The sequence below is a fragment of the Branchiostoma floridae genome, chromosome 7 (assembly GCF_000003815.2).
Source record: "Branchiostoma floridae strain S238N-H82 chromosome 7, Bfl_VNyyK, whole genome shotgun sequence".
NCBI classification, from domain to species: Eukaryota; Metazoa; Chordata; class Leptocardii; order Amphioxiformes; family Branchiostomatidae; genus Branchiostoma; species Branchiostoma floridae.
In genome coordinates, this window is record NC_049985.1 from 16,261,604 (window position 1) to 16,278,175 (window position 16,572).

Genomic DNA, 16,572 nt, shown 5'->3' on the forward strand with positions numbered 1-16,572 from the left:
CAACAATACAGCCCCTGCTCCCCCCCTCTGCAGCCGTGTATTAACAAACAATACAGCCCCTGCTCCCCCCCTCTGCAGCCGTGTATTAACAAACAATACAGCCCCTGCTCCCCCCTCTGCAGCCGTGTATTAACAAACAATACAGCCCCTGATCCTCCGCGGGGAAATCACGCGCCATTGCTGCACATCGTGAGACTAATGGCAGGAAATTACACCAGTCTGCTGCTCATGGACAGATTTCCGGGGACCCTCTAGGGACCAATGGGTAATCTCCAAGCAGAGGTTAGGGTGGTTAACACGTGAGTAATGGTAGTTCACCTTTATCCGAGGGGTAGCCTTCATCTCTCTTCAAGCAGAGGTTAGGCTCCGGCTGTTTTTTAAACGTTTTTAGTCGTTTTTATCGGGCTTTCTATTTTGTATTGTATCTTGCTTTGTCAAAATGTAACAAGAAACAAGATACAAACAAACAATACAAAATAGAAACCCGACAAAAACGACCAAAAAAAAACGTTACAAAAATAGTCGGAGCCTAACCTCTGCTTGGAGAGTAGCCTTTATCCATTCTATTTGATAGCTTGGTATTTAGGGATATATTTCGTGGTGGTGGTTTCAAATTTCACTATTTTCAATACATTTAAAGATATTGAAGTTTGAAACCGTCGTCCTTACACATTCACTGAAAGCAATTGGAAAGAAAAGCTGGTAACCAGACCATCGGGAGCTCGCCGCTATCTCCACGGTGTTGGGAGTGACTCTCTCCCGTCAAGCACGCCGGGGGAGACTTCACGGGGTTGCGTGTAGTTACCGGCTTCCATTGCGTGAAACTCCTACCGGATGCGGCAGATTGCTCCGGCGGCAGAGAGCTTCTTCTGCCCCGTAGACAGCATGGTTAATCCACGGTAGGCTGGACACCAGGTTACCGAATTGGGAGAGGCCGTATAACTGCGGTGGACTGCACCCCGGCTACCCTACTGCTCCCCAAGGGCAGCATTTTCTTGCGATCAGCTGAAATTAACGAACTGACAACTTTAGATCTTGCTTGAATGTAGCAATAGAGCATTGTAGGAGAACTAGCTGTCAATATAATATACACACCTTAGTTCGTTTTTACATGCTGTTCGCGCAATGTGAGCAGTTTTGTAGGCTGAACATTCTGTACAGGAACTGTTCGAAACACGAGTCTAAAAAAATAAGGATTTTCAGCGTTTAGAATTACTTTTAGTACAACATGTTCTGTGTCGTCATCAAGTTCCGTTCTAAAAAGTTCAACTCCTGCTGAGACAAACATAAAGATTTAGTACTTCCAACCACGGGACTGATGCATTGTAGCTAAATGATACTGATTGTAAAAATTGGAGATGTCATTTCGACTCCCCTGAATTACTCTTGTCTATTGTGCTCTCTCGTGGTGAAATTAAACAGCCATACATACATTCTAATGTGGAGATGACGGTGTTATAATGACATGGTTGAAAGCCATGGTTTACTCTATGCACACCTGACGAAGAATCTTTTGCTGTGTTCTCGGTAGAGATGCTATATATATATATATATATATATATATATATATATATACTTCGATACTTTACTTGAGCGCTACCATCATCTGTAAAGATGGAAGGATGCCTACCTACCCTACTTGATGGTTTTGATATAAATACACCGATAAAGTCGTTATCATACGAATGAATGAACTTATTAAACGGTACAATGTATGGCACAGGAACAACAATGCTATCAAGGTAATACTGTATATTACACGTAATAATGTATATTACATATACAACTACGAAATATCATCAATGACAGTATATGAGTTACATAATCATCATATATGGATGATTTGGTCTCATTTTACAATGAAGCCCAGAGAAATTGGCATTTATCTACAGTTGGTCCTGATACCAGTATAGGGACATGTCTGCAGTTCACGGTGTCCATTGAAAGCTGCAGCAATGAGAATGCATCACTGCCGCCCGCGTTTTTCCACATCAACACAAAAGCTCGCCCTAATGAGGAATTACGGCGCAAATCGGCGGTATCTGCCGAATTATCTGGTCCGGAGCAGCTCTCTAATTTTGCTAAAACGCCTAATGGTTCCAGAAATCAATTACTCTCCGCAGTCCGCCCGCCGAGCATACAGATGGAGGTCCGTGTGGAGCACTGGGGAATCTCTGCCCGGAGTACTTGTTTGGGTAATTGAGATTCTCTGCCCCATTCAGCCGTGACCTATGACCCCTGGTCATCGGGCAGGGCAGGCATTTCAGGAACTTGTCCGTCATTTGGTGAGAGATGGGCACTACTGGAGATTTATAGTCCTCGTGTGGTTAAGGGTTTGACAAACCGACTAGAGCTAAACCGACACGACCCAACATTTCTATATGCTATAGTTTCGCACCAACATGTTTTGCTGTGGCCTGCACTTCAGGACCTTGTGCCTCATTTGGTGATAAATGGGCACCAATGGAAATTTATGTTCCTTATGCGTTGTACTATGGAAACTATATGCCCCCATCCTACATTTTCTTCATAACCAAGAAGCGAGAAGAAGTCGAACCTACATAGACTACGATACTGTGTTTGTTTGAAAGTATGCCTTTGTTGTTATCTGTACTGACTTAGGTGAATTTGGCAGAAATGCACGGCAAAGGTTTTCATTCATTCCTATAAGCTTCAGTCTCTCGACCTGTCTCTAACGATAGGCACCGGGTGTTAGACGTTTGACCATTTCCAAATTTTCAGCAACTTTATGAATCTCCACTCTGGATAAAATAAAGGAGATATTGGCCAAGTGAGGACGAAAGATTCGTCAGAGTCGCCCGGCCAGAGGAGTGCGAACTCGCTACCAAAGGCGTCAGCTGTAGGCGGCCACCTGCACAAAATACCTCGAAAAACACGCGAATAACAATCCGGACCTACCATTGGTAACGCGTGCGGTACCCCAACCACTTACATTCAAGAATCTAACCGGCTTAGTCATCAAATCGGAATGTCTCGTATGGATATGTTTTGAACATGAAAGCGCCAAACCGTTTAGATGTTTGCTGAAACGGCTAGTTTAGAAAACACATCTGATTGACACGTCTCGATCTGAAGTTGCTAGAATAACATGTTTGGACGAGTACTTTGGCCTACTTGCATGAAAACAACACTTGTCCCACAAAATCTTGTCTCCCTTTTGTCACCCAACGGATAGTGAGTTTTCCAGCGTGCGTGTCTTAAGAAAAAAACAAAAAAAACTATCATTGTCTGTCATCTCGAAGGCGGACGGACCGTGTAGCGTAACGGCTTGTTCATCAAAACACGCACAAGGAGTTATGTACTATGTTTGCAATACAATGTGGTTAAACCATACTGTCAGATCAACTGCAACTCTTCCCGGTGAAACATACTGTCATATACATCACATATAGCCTGTACTGCTGATAAGTTCATTGCAAATCCTTGCCTGTGGGTAACAGGCAGGTAACATGAAAACATACAAACAGATATTGTATAATAATATAGCATGTGTCTATTCTAGTCTAAAAGCTAACTCTGGGTACACTTTGTACATATCTACATAGATCTAAGTCTCACCAATGTGTGCAATGTACCGCGAGTTGGGCAGCCTTGGCTGTCTGTATCTGTATCTCCGCCAAACCAATGGACAGTAAACAAATTGATATGAATACATAACGTAAGGAAATTGCTACATTGCGACTGTGTCAATACGTATGCAACATGAACATGCAGTCTTACAAAGGAGCTGATAAAAGCTCCTTGATCTTACGAATAAAACACAAACAATAGTTTTCTCTAATATACGGAAATGGATGCGGAAAAGCAACAGCATCTGTGCAGAGCGTGCCGCTATTTTCCTGCGACTTCAGGCGGGCGAGACACTCGCAGGCACTGAAGAGTACGTGTAATCCGACCCACACGCTTTCACTGCCGAGCATATTCCCGAAGTCATGGTTTCTAGAATAGACGAGTATTATAATATCATGTTGATTGCTGTGTTATCGCTGTCATATATTTCACCATTTTGACTGTAGAATTCCTTCTTTCATTTATTCTTACAAAAGATAGAACAAAGCGTGGAAAGGCATCGAATCCTGCGCGACACGTACGAGTAACGTTATAACTGTAGAACTATTGGTGCAACCGGGCAGACGTAGGGACAATGTTCGAGGTTGATCCTGGATTCAAGCCTAAGTGTCTCCCTCTGTACATCCATTTCACAAGTGTCCAGCTATACATAATTCTGGGCTGGGGCTGAGGGAAAAATGATAATATACATCTTTTATCCATCGACATCTGGACATCAAACTAATACTGAAGCTGGGGCGCTATAAAAAACCTTTTACACTTAGGAGACAACATCACTTTAGTCTCTTCGCCAGTGAATCAACAAAATAAGATCTGTTGATCCATCCATAATCCGTCAGCTTTCTGAGACCTTCCCTAACCTTGGCAGCCGGACTAACATCTCACGCCAAATCACGTTAGAATCGACTCGGCGCGTCCCGTGCTCTCCTGGAGGCCGGGGTGCCGTATATCTTACCCTGCGCCGAGAGCCGACTTATTGACATGACTTACTTGACTTATTGCATTTGGTGCAAATTGTTTTAAGTGGACCGGCGTTTTATCCACCATGAACGGTGCCGGTGAACCCTGGGTACCGCTGCCTTCTCTACTTCTTCCCAGGGGAAGCAAAACTTGTTCTTGGCTAGTCTGTCCGTCTGTGTGTGTGTCTGGGTGTGTCTATGGGTGTAGTTATGTGTATGTGTCACACTGTGTGTATCTATCTGTGTGCGTGTCTGTTTGTTTGTGTGTCTGTCTGCATCTCTGTGTTTGTGTATTTCTCTGTCTATGTGTCTATGTGTGTGTGTGTGTGTTTGCATTTGTGTGTATGTGTACGTGTGTGTGTTTGTACATGTGTGTGTGTGTGTGTGTGTGTGTATGTGTGTGTGTCGGCCATAAGCAGTGTGTGTCACACCTAACTTTGTTCACATCTAGCGTTGCTAGAGCTATTTAGTAAGAATTCCCCTACTGTACTTGGTAACAACGAGTTCCGCTCCACAATAGTTTTCACGGAAAGCAAAAGTTTGAAGACCTCAATCCTGCGTTGGGACTATTTGATTGTTCCTTTCTGAGCCTTCTAGTATAATAGATAAACAAGTACTTAACAAAGTGCCTGTAACAAAGCGGCCCATCCCGCTGACACGTGCGGGCTGCCGTCTGGCGGCCCGCCCCGGGGGCAAGGTGGCGTCCCCGGGGGCTTGGGAAACGTCCCCTGGGGGTGGGGGAATTTGTGATATGATTGTCACCGGGCTCACATGAATCCGCCCCATCGTTTTGTAGTAATTAGCGGCACGTGGCGGAGGTACATTATACACAATAGGCCACTCCCTGACTATCTGTGGGTAGTGCTGGTAGTCAATGGTTTAGTGACCCTTTGGACAAAGAGGTCGTGAGCTCACCCGACATGCACGCTACGTATGCCGGAAAGGGTACGGTTGCAGCAATTAGGATGGGACATTTAGCCGTGGTCCACTATTCACTGTGCTTAACGAAAAGAGCAACGGGGAATTTACCCGGTACAATTGTCTCGACTAGTGGAATGTTACCTCTTCAGTGAGATAAACTGCTTTTACCTCCTTGCTTTTACATCAGACCACTCTAACCCACAATGCCGATTGTGGGATATGAAGACACTTATGCTAAACTGGAAGGTTAACATTAAACTTTCCTACACCCTCAACACAGCAGACGTTACACATGTGCTTCTAGATGTGGCCGTTATTCTGCTACTGATGCTCGCTGTGTAAGGTTTACGTCACATTGCCAAACCGGGGCCGATCCGGGCTGTTTGGGGGAACAAAAAATAGAAATGTATATGTAAAAATATACACAAATAATGCCCACCACCATTCTCTTTACGTCCTGTGTACTACATTTCGTTCCCGAAAGCTACCTGGCCGGGTCCCGGTTTGGAAATGTGACGTAGGCCTCCTGATGTGTGACATCAGAATAACAGTTTTTATCTGACTACATTTAACTGTTGGCAAAATAGTAAAACTTTGTCACAATTTCCATGGTAATTTCCCGGTCACTGAGCTATACAGTTGTAAGTAAGGAACTTCTCCAAGCCAGGTCTGTTGTCAGGAATCTCGGTACATCCACACATGAACCCGTGCATGCTGCGCCCCCCGCGGGTGCAGTGGTCCGTCCCGCCTGTGTCGCATCGCAGATGGCAGCCGGGGTAAACAAATTATAAATATTACATGTGGTCCATCGATCCCGCCTCCAGGCTGCAACAGGCGCGCGACACCGGCCCGAGCGGGGCTGAACACACCCCTATATCACACTCCACACAGCCGTGGCACACTCACACACACGCCAAACTTTCCCGCCAGCAGAAGTAACCAAAACTCTCCGTCCCAGCCATGGAGTACCCGTACCTGAACACGTCCCTGTACGACTCGTGCATGAGCAACATCGACCCTTCCATCACCAGCTCGTACCCGGACTTCTCCTCCTGCACGCAGCTGCAGGGCTCGCAGGGGTACCAGTACTCCCCGATCAGGAACCACTCCTTCCCGACCACCTGTCCGCCCGGCCCCGCCGCCGCCAACTGCACGCTACCGTCGATGCGGGACCCGCACCACCAGCCGACTCCGTACACACCAGGTAAGCTCCGCCGCACACACGCACGCACACACCAGGTAAACTCTCCACAACCGGCCCGACGAGGAAATGAAGTTTTCCGCAGATTTCAGACGGTTATGGAGGTTATTTCGTTTGTGTTGCGGGGTAATGAAATTTGTCGGAAGATAAGGCGTTGGAAATCGGATATAATGTTATTAAGTTATGAACAAACTTAACTTGCTCTTGTAACTCAATCACAGTACACAAACTATGATTTTTACCGCTCATACCGCCAGAGATTTTCCGCACAAAGAGAAGGAAAGGGATTTTAGTTTTGGGCGAGAAGAATCGCCACAACTGTGCCCAACCGTACCGTTCCTTCCGATGCGCTTTTCTCAAAGTCTTCGAACGGGAAAATCGCATTTCTTACTGATTTGAGAGATCTCAAAATGAAAACAAAATCTGGCATAAAGTTAAACCGTCTTACCAACAGAATAGACCCCTTTTATTACAATCATCCTTGACATTTCAGCCGGATTTGCGAATATTGTAGATATAGTTTTAATTTTCACATGAGCCATCTTAGAACGTCCGTTTAGACATGGCGCATGTAGCTGGGACATGTAAGGACTTTTTCAAGACAGAAAACGTGGGTCAAAAAAGTAGGAACGAATGTCTCCCAATATGACTGATAACTAAGAAAGTAATCCTATATTTGGATTGTAAAGTACTTTGAATCTCGTCGCCAGAACGTGTAAAGTGCGCTACGCACGGGTGATCGGTGCATGTAGTGGAGTCAGACTCAACTCTGCCGTGTGCATATCTGTGACTGTATTTCTGACGGACATGTTGTATACTCTCTACTCCGCATGTCCGTACCTGTTCTTTCTTCTTCGCGTTCTACCTTCAGATTTGTGTAAGTCTGACAGAGGTAGAATCATTACAAGAATATCAATTTCCAAACTCCTTTCTATATTCCTGAAGGCGACCGCATCAGAAAACTGTAGACATTTCGCCGTTTGTGTATGACTGTATTAGTGGCGAGCATACAGTCAACATCCGCATCTGTTCTTTCTTACCTGTGTTCTATCTTCATTTTTGTTTTTGAATTATAAAAAATTATCTTCTTTCCCGAAATAAAACGAAATGGAAACTTTCTTGTAGATGAGGCGACCCTATTAGAAAACATTCCAACCTCACAGCGATGATATTTATAATTCAATTGTATCACTGACAGCCCACGCCGTCTGCTCCATTTTTCTCTCTTACCTTCGCCCTGGCTTCAGATTGTTGTCGATCTCAACATGAACATGTATCAATATTTGCTCGAAAGACGGGAAAACGTCAAATTTCCGAACTCTTTTCAGGCGATCGTTTTTAGAGACTATCCCACGTTTAAAGCCACTGTGGAGTATTACCGGTGCCGCGATGAGAAACAGGCGGGTCTTCATGTGAGAACCTCCCGCCAGACCTGGGAGATTCCCGCTAACCTCAATGTTTCTACGTCTACTTAAGCGTCTACTTCTGCCTTCTGTGGATATTTTCCTGTGATGTTGTGGAACAAAGGAAAAGATTTTGACTACACATTTTGATGATTAGTTCTGTGATTTGTGTGTATTTCTGAACTTGCTAAAATTGTAGCTAGACTGAGCATGGTGTGCCGGTCATGTGTACCAGTCTTTTCTATGCATAGCTTTGGCAAGACCTGTTTTGTATATCATATTTTCCTTTTAGCTAGATTCAGGGGCCCATTGCTACATATGTCAATGTTTACTGCACGCTTTATGTGCTTGACAATTTTAGAAAATGTCTTTATCTATCGCGCTTCCTATGTCGTTCCTTTACATTGTGCATTTATTTCACATTCCATAGTGCTCCAGCTTACCCTCCAAGCAAAGGTTCGGTTCCGGCTGTTTTTGACGCGCGTTTTAGGCGTTTTCATCGGGAATTCTATTTTGTTCAACTTTCTTCATGATTGCGGTGCAAGATAGAAAGCCTAACACGCCTAAAACCCGGCGGAACTGAACCTTTGCTTGGAGATAGTTCTAGCCATAAACGCCGCTGTGCGCCTGTTCAGGGATATGTGTTTGTTGTGGCAGATTTGTCCAGAGTTCGCCAGGTAAACCTGTTAACAGCAGGGGTTCGTTCAGTACTGGCGAAAGCTACCTTCAGGAAAGTGAAAGTCTGCCTCACCTGAGTTGCTATTGTTTGTTCCATTGTTTTGCAGCTGATGCTTACGGCAGTCTGTGGAACACCTCTAAGGTCGGCGCGCTCAAAGACGAGAGGCACGACTATATCACAGGTGATGGCAATTGTTTTTAGTTATGACTGACTCCTGGGTCGGCGGAAAATATAGAAGAAATTGGTAAATTTGTAGGAGAACAGTTTCCAACCCGCTGTACTACTCTGGCATGACCATATATTTATGTAGTCACAACAGAAAGACGGCGTGTTCTGTCTGAAACGTCTGACCGTTTCCACAATTTAGTCAGTTGTTTGACTCTTCGTATTATTTTCGTATTCGCGTATTTTTTCATCCATTTGGCAAATTTCAACTGTTGTTCCCACCGTCGTATGTTAGAGACTACCGAAATGTCCCAAAATTTGAGACAATTCGTAGAACTTTTCATATGCGTTGGTTATTTTTCGTTCCGTCGCTACCGCGGCATATTTCCGCTAGCATTGTGATGTGGCTGCCGCGCTGCTTGTGTCATTGGAATGTTTTGGCAGTTCTTTCCAATTTGCCACTGCTACATTCGTACTGTCTTGGCAACAGCAATGCAGCAATGATTTTCAACGTTTTGACCTTGTTTCATGTGATCTTTACCAGTTTATTCAATGGAAAAGAATGATTGAAGATGTGTTTTCTGTGGAAAAGATTTACCTTCATTGTTTTGTATGCAAACTTACAGGAAGCTCGAGAAGTCAGGCTAGGTTTTGTTGCGATTTTATCAGACCCTGACTCAGTTTCTTTCCCGTCTGTTTGTTGTGGTGGAGGTTTGTTTGTATTTTTTAGTTTGTTTGTTTGTTAAGAGGTACGTTTGTTTCTGTTTGCTGTGTTTTATGTTTGTGTTTGTTCCCGGTTCTTTGCCGTAGATCAGTAAACATTGTTTGTTTGCTATTGTACTTCGCGTTTATTGCTTACCTGCAGTAGCTCAGTACACGTTGATTATATGTTTGCTTGTTTGTTGTTGTTTATGCTTGTATGTTGCTCCCTGCAGTAGCGCATTACAAGTTGTATATATGTTTGTTGTTGTTTATGTTTATGTTTATTCCTTCCCTGCAGTAGCTCAGTACAAGTTGTTTATATGTTTGTTGTTTGTGTTTATGTATGTTGCTTCCTGCAGTAGCTCAGTACAAGTTGTTTGTTGTTGTTGTTTGTGTTTGTGTTTGTTGTTGTTTATGTTTGTGTTTGTTGTTTACTGCAGTAGCTCAGTACAAGTTGTTCCACGACGGTCCGCCCGGCCTGCACGAGAAGAGGAAACAGCGCCGCATCAGAACAACTTTCACTTCGGCACAGCTCAAGGAGCTGGAGCGCGTCTTCGCGGAGACTCACTACCCGGACATCTACACGCGCGAGGAGCTGGCGCTCAAGATAGACCTGACGGAGGCGAGAGTACAGGTGAGTTACCTGTAGTGTATAGGTGTGTTAACTGTAGGGACACACGTTTACCGATAAGTGTTACCTGTGAGATACAGACGCCCTACCCAGACATCTACACACGGGAGGAGCTGGCGTTCAAGAAAACCTGAAAAACATATTGAGATATTTCAATATCCAGAGGATATATGCCTTTACCTTTGTGCCAAATTTCTACTCATTTGGTTAAAAATGAGCCTGTTATAAAACCAATGGCATTACTTTCTGAAGCACCTTCGTACTCTCCAAGCAGAAGTCGGGCTTTCCATTTTGTTCCGTTTTCTTCATGTTTATGTCTATCGGCCGATGACATTATCGGAAACCCCGACAAAAACGCCTAAACATACGTGAAGATAGCCGGAGCCGGAACTCTGCTTGTAGACTACCTGTTAACCCTGTGACAGCTAATGTCTTTGTTAACCCTGTGACAGCTAATGCCTTTGTTAACCCTGTGACAGACAATGTCTTTGTTAGCCCCTTTGTGCCCGCGGTAGGGGTCCTATGCCCACCATATGGCACAGCGCACTGATATCTGTTCCGTCATCTACATCTGAAAGGCGCGTTTTAACCCCTGATTTCTGCCCAGATAGCACTAACATGGAATCCAGTCTACCGTAGATTGGCCAGGCTACCTTCGGGACAGGAGAGTTAATTTTGCAACTCCCACTGGGCAAAGTCTAACCGCGTGAAAATTCTACCGGGTGTGAATGATTACCCCGGCGGCTGAGAGCTACACTGGCCCCGTAGAGAACCTACACTAACTACGGTAGGCCGAGCCAGCAGTAGACTGGATTCCAGGTTAAGATAGCGCATTTTGTCAACTGTAGATAACCATGGGGATAAGGGAAGAACAAAGCTGTGGATGAAAAAACAACTGTGAAACATGTCGAAAGAAATTCGGAAATTTGTTCACAGAATGGAGCCGTTTTCTGTTACTTCTGTTACAAAATTGTGCAGCTTTGCCCTTAAAGTGCACGCATCCATTGAATATGAAGGCGTCTAAAGTTCTGCCCCGGAGCGATTTGCTGTCCGTTTTCGTGCCTTTCTCGATTACAGACAAACCTACTGTATTGTATGAACTGAATTGCTCAAACAGCTAGGTACGTGTCGTCTACTGTATGACATATAACAGGAAAGTATAGATAACAATGTATGAGCTAAACATACATAGTAGAAAATGATGCTGTACCCAGTTACATTCATTAACTGAGTATAGTTCTTCTCGCCAGTATACATAACCAACCACACAGAAGATCACACTTGTATTGGGACAGACTATACGGCACGCTCCCTGTCTGTTCGCCACGTGCCACACAGTGTGTGTGTGTGTGGGAGGGGGGGGGGGAGGGGGGGGGGGGGTACATTCTCCTGCTTATTAATCAATTACCTGACAGAGACCCGGTAATGCCGTAATGACGATGTCCGCAGAGTGATTGACTCTAATCCTCACGGCTGGAAAAGAGCGCGTCGCTTCAACAGGAATAGCAACGCGCTCTTTTCCATCGAATAAGATGAAATTTGGCACAAAGGTAAAGGGACATTTCTTCTTGAGCCTGCAATAATGTCTCAGATGTATGTTCGACTGAATGGAATCTATTGTACAGGTTTTACTTATTAATTAACCGTAAGGATATGGATACTGAAATTCCGCACGCTTCCGACCTGTTCGCCACGTGCCGCACAGTGGGGAGGAGTGTAGCATTCTCCTGCTAATACAGCCGGTAATGCCGCAATGACGATGTCCGCAGAGTGATTGACTCTAAGCCTCCCGGCTGGAAAAGAGCGCGTTGGTTTAACCGGGAGACAAACGAAATTGTCACAAGTTTAACACATACTTTATAACCTGCTATCTAGCTATGGAAATATCTCAATGCCTCTCAGGACTAACTTTGTGGCATTTTCTACTAAAGAGAATGCCATGCACAGCTTTTACCGAACCGTAACGATATTATGGATAGAGGAATCCCGCTGATTGTTCCCCCTTGCCGCACGCTCCACGTCTGTCCGCCACGTGCCGCACAGTGGAGAGGGAGGGGAGGGAACATTCTCCCGCTAATTAATTACTTCACAGAGCCCTGGTAATGCCGTAATGACGATGTGAGCGGCGTTATTTACCCTCCGGTGCTGCATGCAATCCTCCGGCTGGTTATTATTGACCCTGCGGTGCTGCATGTAATCCCCGGCTGTAAATGAGCAGGGCGGTTTAACCGGAGTGACTCCCTGATTGATAACTCATCACGCAGAGTGGAGCACAAACACACGTCAGGCTGATGGTTTGTTTAAGTCCCAATTCCCAACCCGGGGCCCGGCCGGGGAGCTTTCAGAAACGAAAAATATTATAAGAAAAGCAACAAAACAACAGCACTTTAAACAAATAGTCAGCAGCATAATTTGTGTGTATTCCTCGGTAAAGACTTTTATCTTTTCGTTTCCGCAAACATCCCGTTTCGGAAGTGGGGATCTTAAACTCGTAAACTGGAGTGTGTTACCCTTGACGTTATAACGGAAGTATCATGCAAAACGTAGAAGTATGACTACAAAAACAACAAAACACACAAAGTGTGGAAAGATTAGTTTTTATCAATGAAATTAGTTGAGAGCTCTGTGAAAACCGCACGGCCACAGCTTCAGTGAAATACTCACTTTCCCACTAGACAGCGATCTTAGTGACCAACATTGTGTGACCCTTAAGTTCACGATTCAAGTATGATGTCCGAGGCAAAAGCATGGTTCCAAATACAACAAAAGGCACAAAACGTAAAAAGAGAAATGTCTGTGAGGGTAAACAATATCTAATGCAATCTCTATGACTGGTCAAAACACTGAGATACTTCTTCCGGGCGGTCATTCTAGTGACGCTTAAGAAGAGTGATGGATGTCACTCCAAACGTCCGGAAGAAAATCTCCGATGTTTATCCAGATGTAGATATTGAAATGCTTTCAAATGAGTAAAAAGAAGGGGTTCATTATCTGCAAAATCTGTTCAGTTATCTGTGAATTGTTTGGCGGCAGCTTGAACTGAGGAGAGGGTGTTAGTTTATTTATCCTGGATGAGCCGTGATTGAGAACTAATCACGCAGAGTGGCAGAGAAAGACTCGCGAGTGTTTGTTTAGTTCCGACGCGTGGCTCGTGGTTAATACAATAATCGCCATGATTGCCATGTAATCTGTTGGAGTTGTTAAGGCAGCACCCGTGCTGGGTATTGTTTGTTAAGGAAGCACCCGGGGTCATGATGGGTATTGTTTGTTAAGGAAGCATCAGTGTGGGGTATTGTTTGTTATCTGACGGGTTTACATATGTGTAATTTGGGAAGTGGTCCAACAGACGCAACCCGTGTGTTCGGCACGGGGCTCACAGCTGGAAACGGTTCTGTTGTGGTAAGCTGTGATTTGGCGGAAATCTAGTTAATCTGGTCCGTTAATTTCACTTTATCACTACTTATGCTCATATGAATAAAAGAGTGTATTTTAGAATAAGAAAATATAGAAGTTGTGTACATAAATTGGAAAGGGAAATTGAGAAAATACTACACTCTAAAGCAAAACGTAAAAGTAAAATGCCGTATTGTGAAATGATTGATATATTTTCACTCAGTGTTTTGATAAAGACAGGCAAGCGAGTGAAATGAAGTGCCTATTGTTTAGTTTTAGGCGAGTGGATTGCCGCAATGAAACATCGACAGTTACTGATCACAACGCAACATCGACCAAGCCTGGGTCTTCATGCTTTCCTGTAGCAAACATGGCTACAATGGACCGGGATATTTTACTCACATATTGAGCAAACATTGCGTAGTGTTTGCATGAATACTCGAGTCCTTGTGCCTGTTTTAATCACGAGATTGGTTCAGAACTTAATTCAATGATTTTTGTTTGTTGACAAACACATTACTGGAATTATCTGGCCAGTAGTTTAAGAAAGACACACGATTGTTAACTGTTTATTCTCTGGCACGCGTCTCACTGCAGCAAATTCTAACAGAATATGGCTGGGAGGTCCACATTGATGCTGGTAAGGCCCATATTACAGCATTCACAGCTCGGTGGTGCGCAGCTGCGGCCGGCTTTCCGAGCTGATGATTGTGCGCAGCTGCGGTCAGCTTTAGCTTCCTTACTTGATCTCCACCACCCAGCTACCTGCAGGTTGGGCTCCTTCAGGATGATGAGAAGGAACATCAGCAGGTGTCGCAGAGGGGTTCGCTTAGCGGTTAGCGGTTACCCCCAGGTGAGCCTTCATTCGTTTGTAGAAAAGTCCCAAAGTAATTTTGGGTCCTCAGATCATTTTCTACCGTTTGCCCGCGTGTCTTACTATGATATTCAAGTGTTGAAAGTAACGCACATTTTTTCTGAAATTTTGGAAGTCCAATCGTCAGGGGTCGCTTTTTTGCGGTTACCGAGGGGTTCGCTTAGCGGTTAGCGGTTACCCCCAGGTGAGCCTTCATTCGTTTGTAGAAAAGTCCCAAAGTAATTTTGGGTCCTCAGATCATTTTCTACCGTTTGCCCGCGTGTCTTACTATGATATTCAAGTGTTGAAAGTAACGCACATTTTTTCTGGAATTTTGGAAGTCCAATCGTCAGGGGTCGCTTTTTTGCGGTTACCGAAGGGTTCGCTTAGCGGTTAGCGGTTACCCCCAGGTGAGCCTTCATTCGTTTGTAGAAAAGTCCCAAAGTAATTTTGGGTCCTCAGATCATTTTCTACCGTTTGCCCGCGTGTCTTACTATGATATTCAAGTGTTGAAAGTAACGCACATTTTTTCTGAAATTTTGGAAGTCCAATCGTAAGGGGTCGCTTTTTTGCGGTTACCGAAGGGTTCGCTTAGCGGTTAGCGGTTACCCCCAGGTGAGCCTTCATTCGTTTGTAGAAAAGTCCCAAAGTAATTTTGGGTCCTCAGATCATTTTCTACCGTTTGCCCGCGTGTCTTACTATGATATTCAAGTGTTGAAAGTAACGCACATTTTTTCTGAAATTTTGGAAGTCCAATCGTAAGGGGTCGCTTTTTTGCGGTTACCGAAGGGTTCGCTTAGCGGTTAGCGGTTACCCCCATGTGAGCCTTCATTCGTTTGTAGAAAAGTCCCAAAGTAATTTTGGGTCCTCAGATCATTTTCTACCGTTTGCCCGCGTGTCTTACTATGATATTCAAGTGTTGAAAGTAACGCACATTTTTTCTGAAATTTTGGAAGTCCAATCGTCAGGGGCCGCTTTTTTTGCGGTTACCGAAGGGTTCGCTTAGCGGTTAGCGGTTATGTCCTGCATTGTTAGGGGCTCTATCTGGCATTTGACTTCGTGGGTTTAATGGTGCACACCCCAGTTCTTCCGCGACCGGGGTCCGTGGTAGTGCGCGCCAAAAAATGACGAAAGGCCTTTGAGGGTCCATGTTTGAGTTGACATTTCTCATTATTTCCTGCGAAATGACATTAAATGGTTACATGGCTGAAAAGCGCAGTAAATGGTGTGTTTTTGGTGCAAATTGTGTTTTGGTCCCGCGCCTCACTTCCGGGATGTACGCCTGAATGTAAACAGGCCCGTGACCTAGATTGACCTTTGAAGCGCTGTGTTAAGCCAAGTTGCAATGCCGCGCGCCGTGGATGATTAAAAGAACTGTAGTATTAGAATTTTCTTTATACTTGGCTAGATTACTCTTTAGGTTTTCCTCTTTCTGACAGTATCAGTTGTGTTTGGCGGAAAAATCTTCATGTTTTTCTTTCAATGCCAAAATGCCCGATTTTTTGCATTATTTTTTACATAAAAACAATGTTTTGTCCCTCTAATTTTCTTAAATTAGAGAATTTGAAGGATCGAAAGTCAGTTGGTCTTGTAGCTAAAGGAATATCCTTTCACCATATTTACAGTTATTTTGCTTCAGGATAATTCCCTGGTAAAGCTGGTCGCTAGACTTTATGGTATGCCGCCTCCAATTGAAACCCAAAATAAACTGGGGTGTGCCCCCATAACAGGTTTCGAAGAATTTGTTTGTAACAGCCTTCCTAAACAGGTGATGCTATTATCATATTTCTATCATCATTTTAACGTCTAGCATTCTACCCATGAGACAACAGCTCATCACGTGACATGACAATAGCTCACGTGACAAGACAACTTTTCCCATGCTCCTTCAGTTTAGTTCAGACAGCACGCACGTACAAGTGTCGGTAACAGCGGTCCTAATCCCTCCTGGCAGAAAATGTGAATGAAGCTCTGGTTCTTGCTGCTGGGGATGGTTTACGAGGAGGCATGACCCTGCTTTGAAAGCTGGTAAGCACTTATCTAAATTTCTCAACGATAGTATAACAACTCTCTC

General features: G+C 44.4%; 2 protein-coding genes across 5 annotated transcripts in view; both read left to right on the plus strand.

The window, feature by feature from the left end:
* Nucleotides 1–16,572, plus strand: part of LOC118419211 (poly [ADP-ribose] polymerase tankyrase-2-like) — a 135,259-nt gene that overhangs the window by 104,219 nt on the left and 14,468 nt on the right. For 2 of the 4 annotated variants that reach the window (XM_035825558.1, XM_035825557.1), the window contains exon 3: nucleotides 16,391–16,436. The exons of the other annotated variants lie outside the window; for them this stretch is intronic. The gene's annotated coding sequence lies outside the window, so the exon portion shown is untranslated. The remainder of the gene's footprint in view (nucleotides 1–16,390; nucleotides 16,437–16,572) is intronic. 4 annotated transcript variants of the gene reach the window in all.
* On the plus strand, nucleotides 6,193–10,386 carry LOC118420083 (paired mesoderm homeobox protein 2B-like). Its single transcript, XM_035826786.1, has 4 exons — nucleotides 6,193–6,675; nucleotides 8,861–8,935; nucleotides 10,062–10,255; nucleotides 10,333–10,386. The coding sequence occupies exons 1-4, from the start codon at nucleotides 6,432–6,434 to the stop codon at nucleotides 10,384–10,386; spliced, it is 567 nt and encodes a 188-aa protein (XP_035682679.1). The 5' UTR covers nucleotides 6,193–6,431.

Coding starts and splice junctions, on each gene's coding strand:
- LOC118420083 (XM_035826786.1), top strand. CDS start 6,432: ATGGAGTACCCGTACCTGAACACGTCCCTGTACGACTCGTGCATGAGC. Junction 6,676..8,860: donor GCCGACTCCGTACACACCAG/GTAAGCTCCGCC, acceptor ATTGTTTTGCAG/CTGATGCTTACGGCAGTCTG. Junction 10,256..10,332: donor TGACGGAGGCGAGAGTACAG/GTGAGTTACCTG, acceptor TGTGAGATACAG/ACGCCCTACCCAGACATCTA.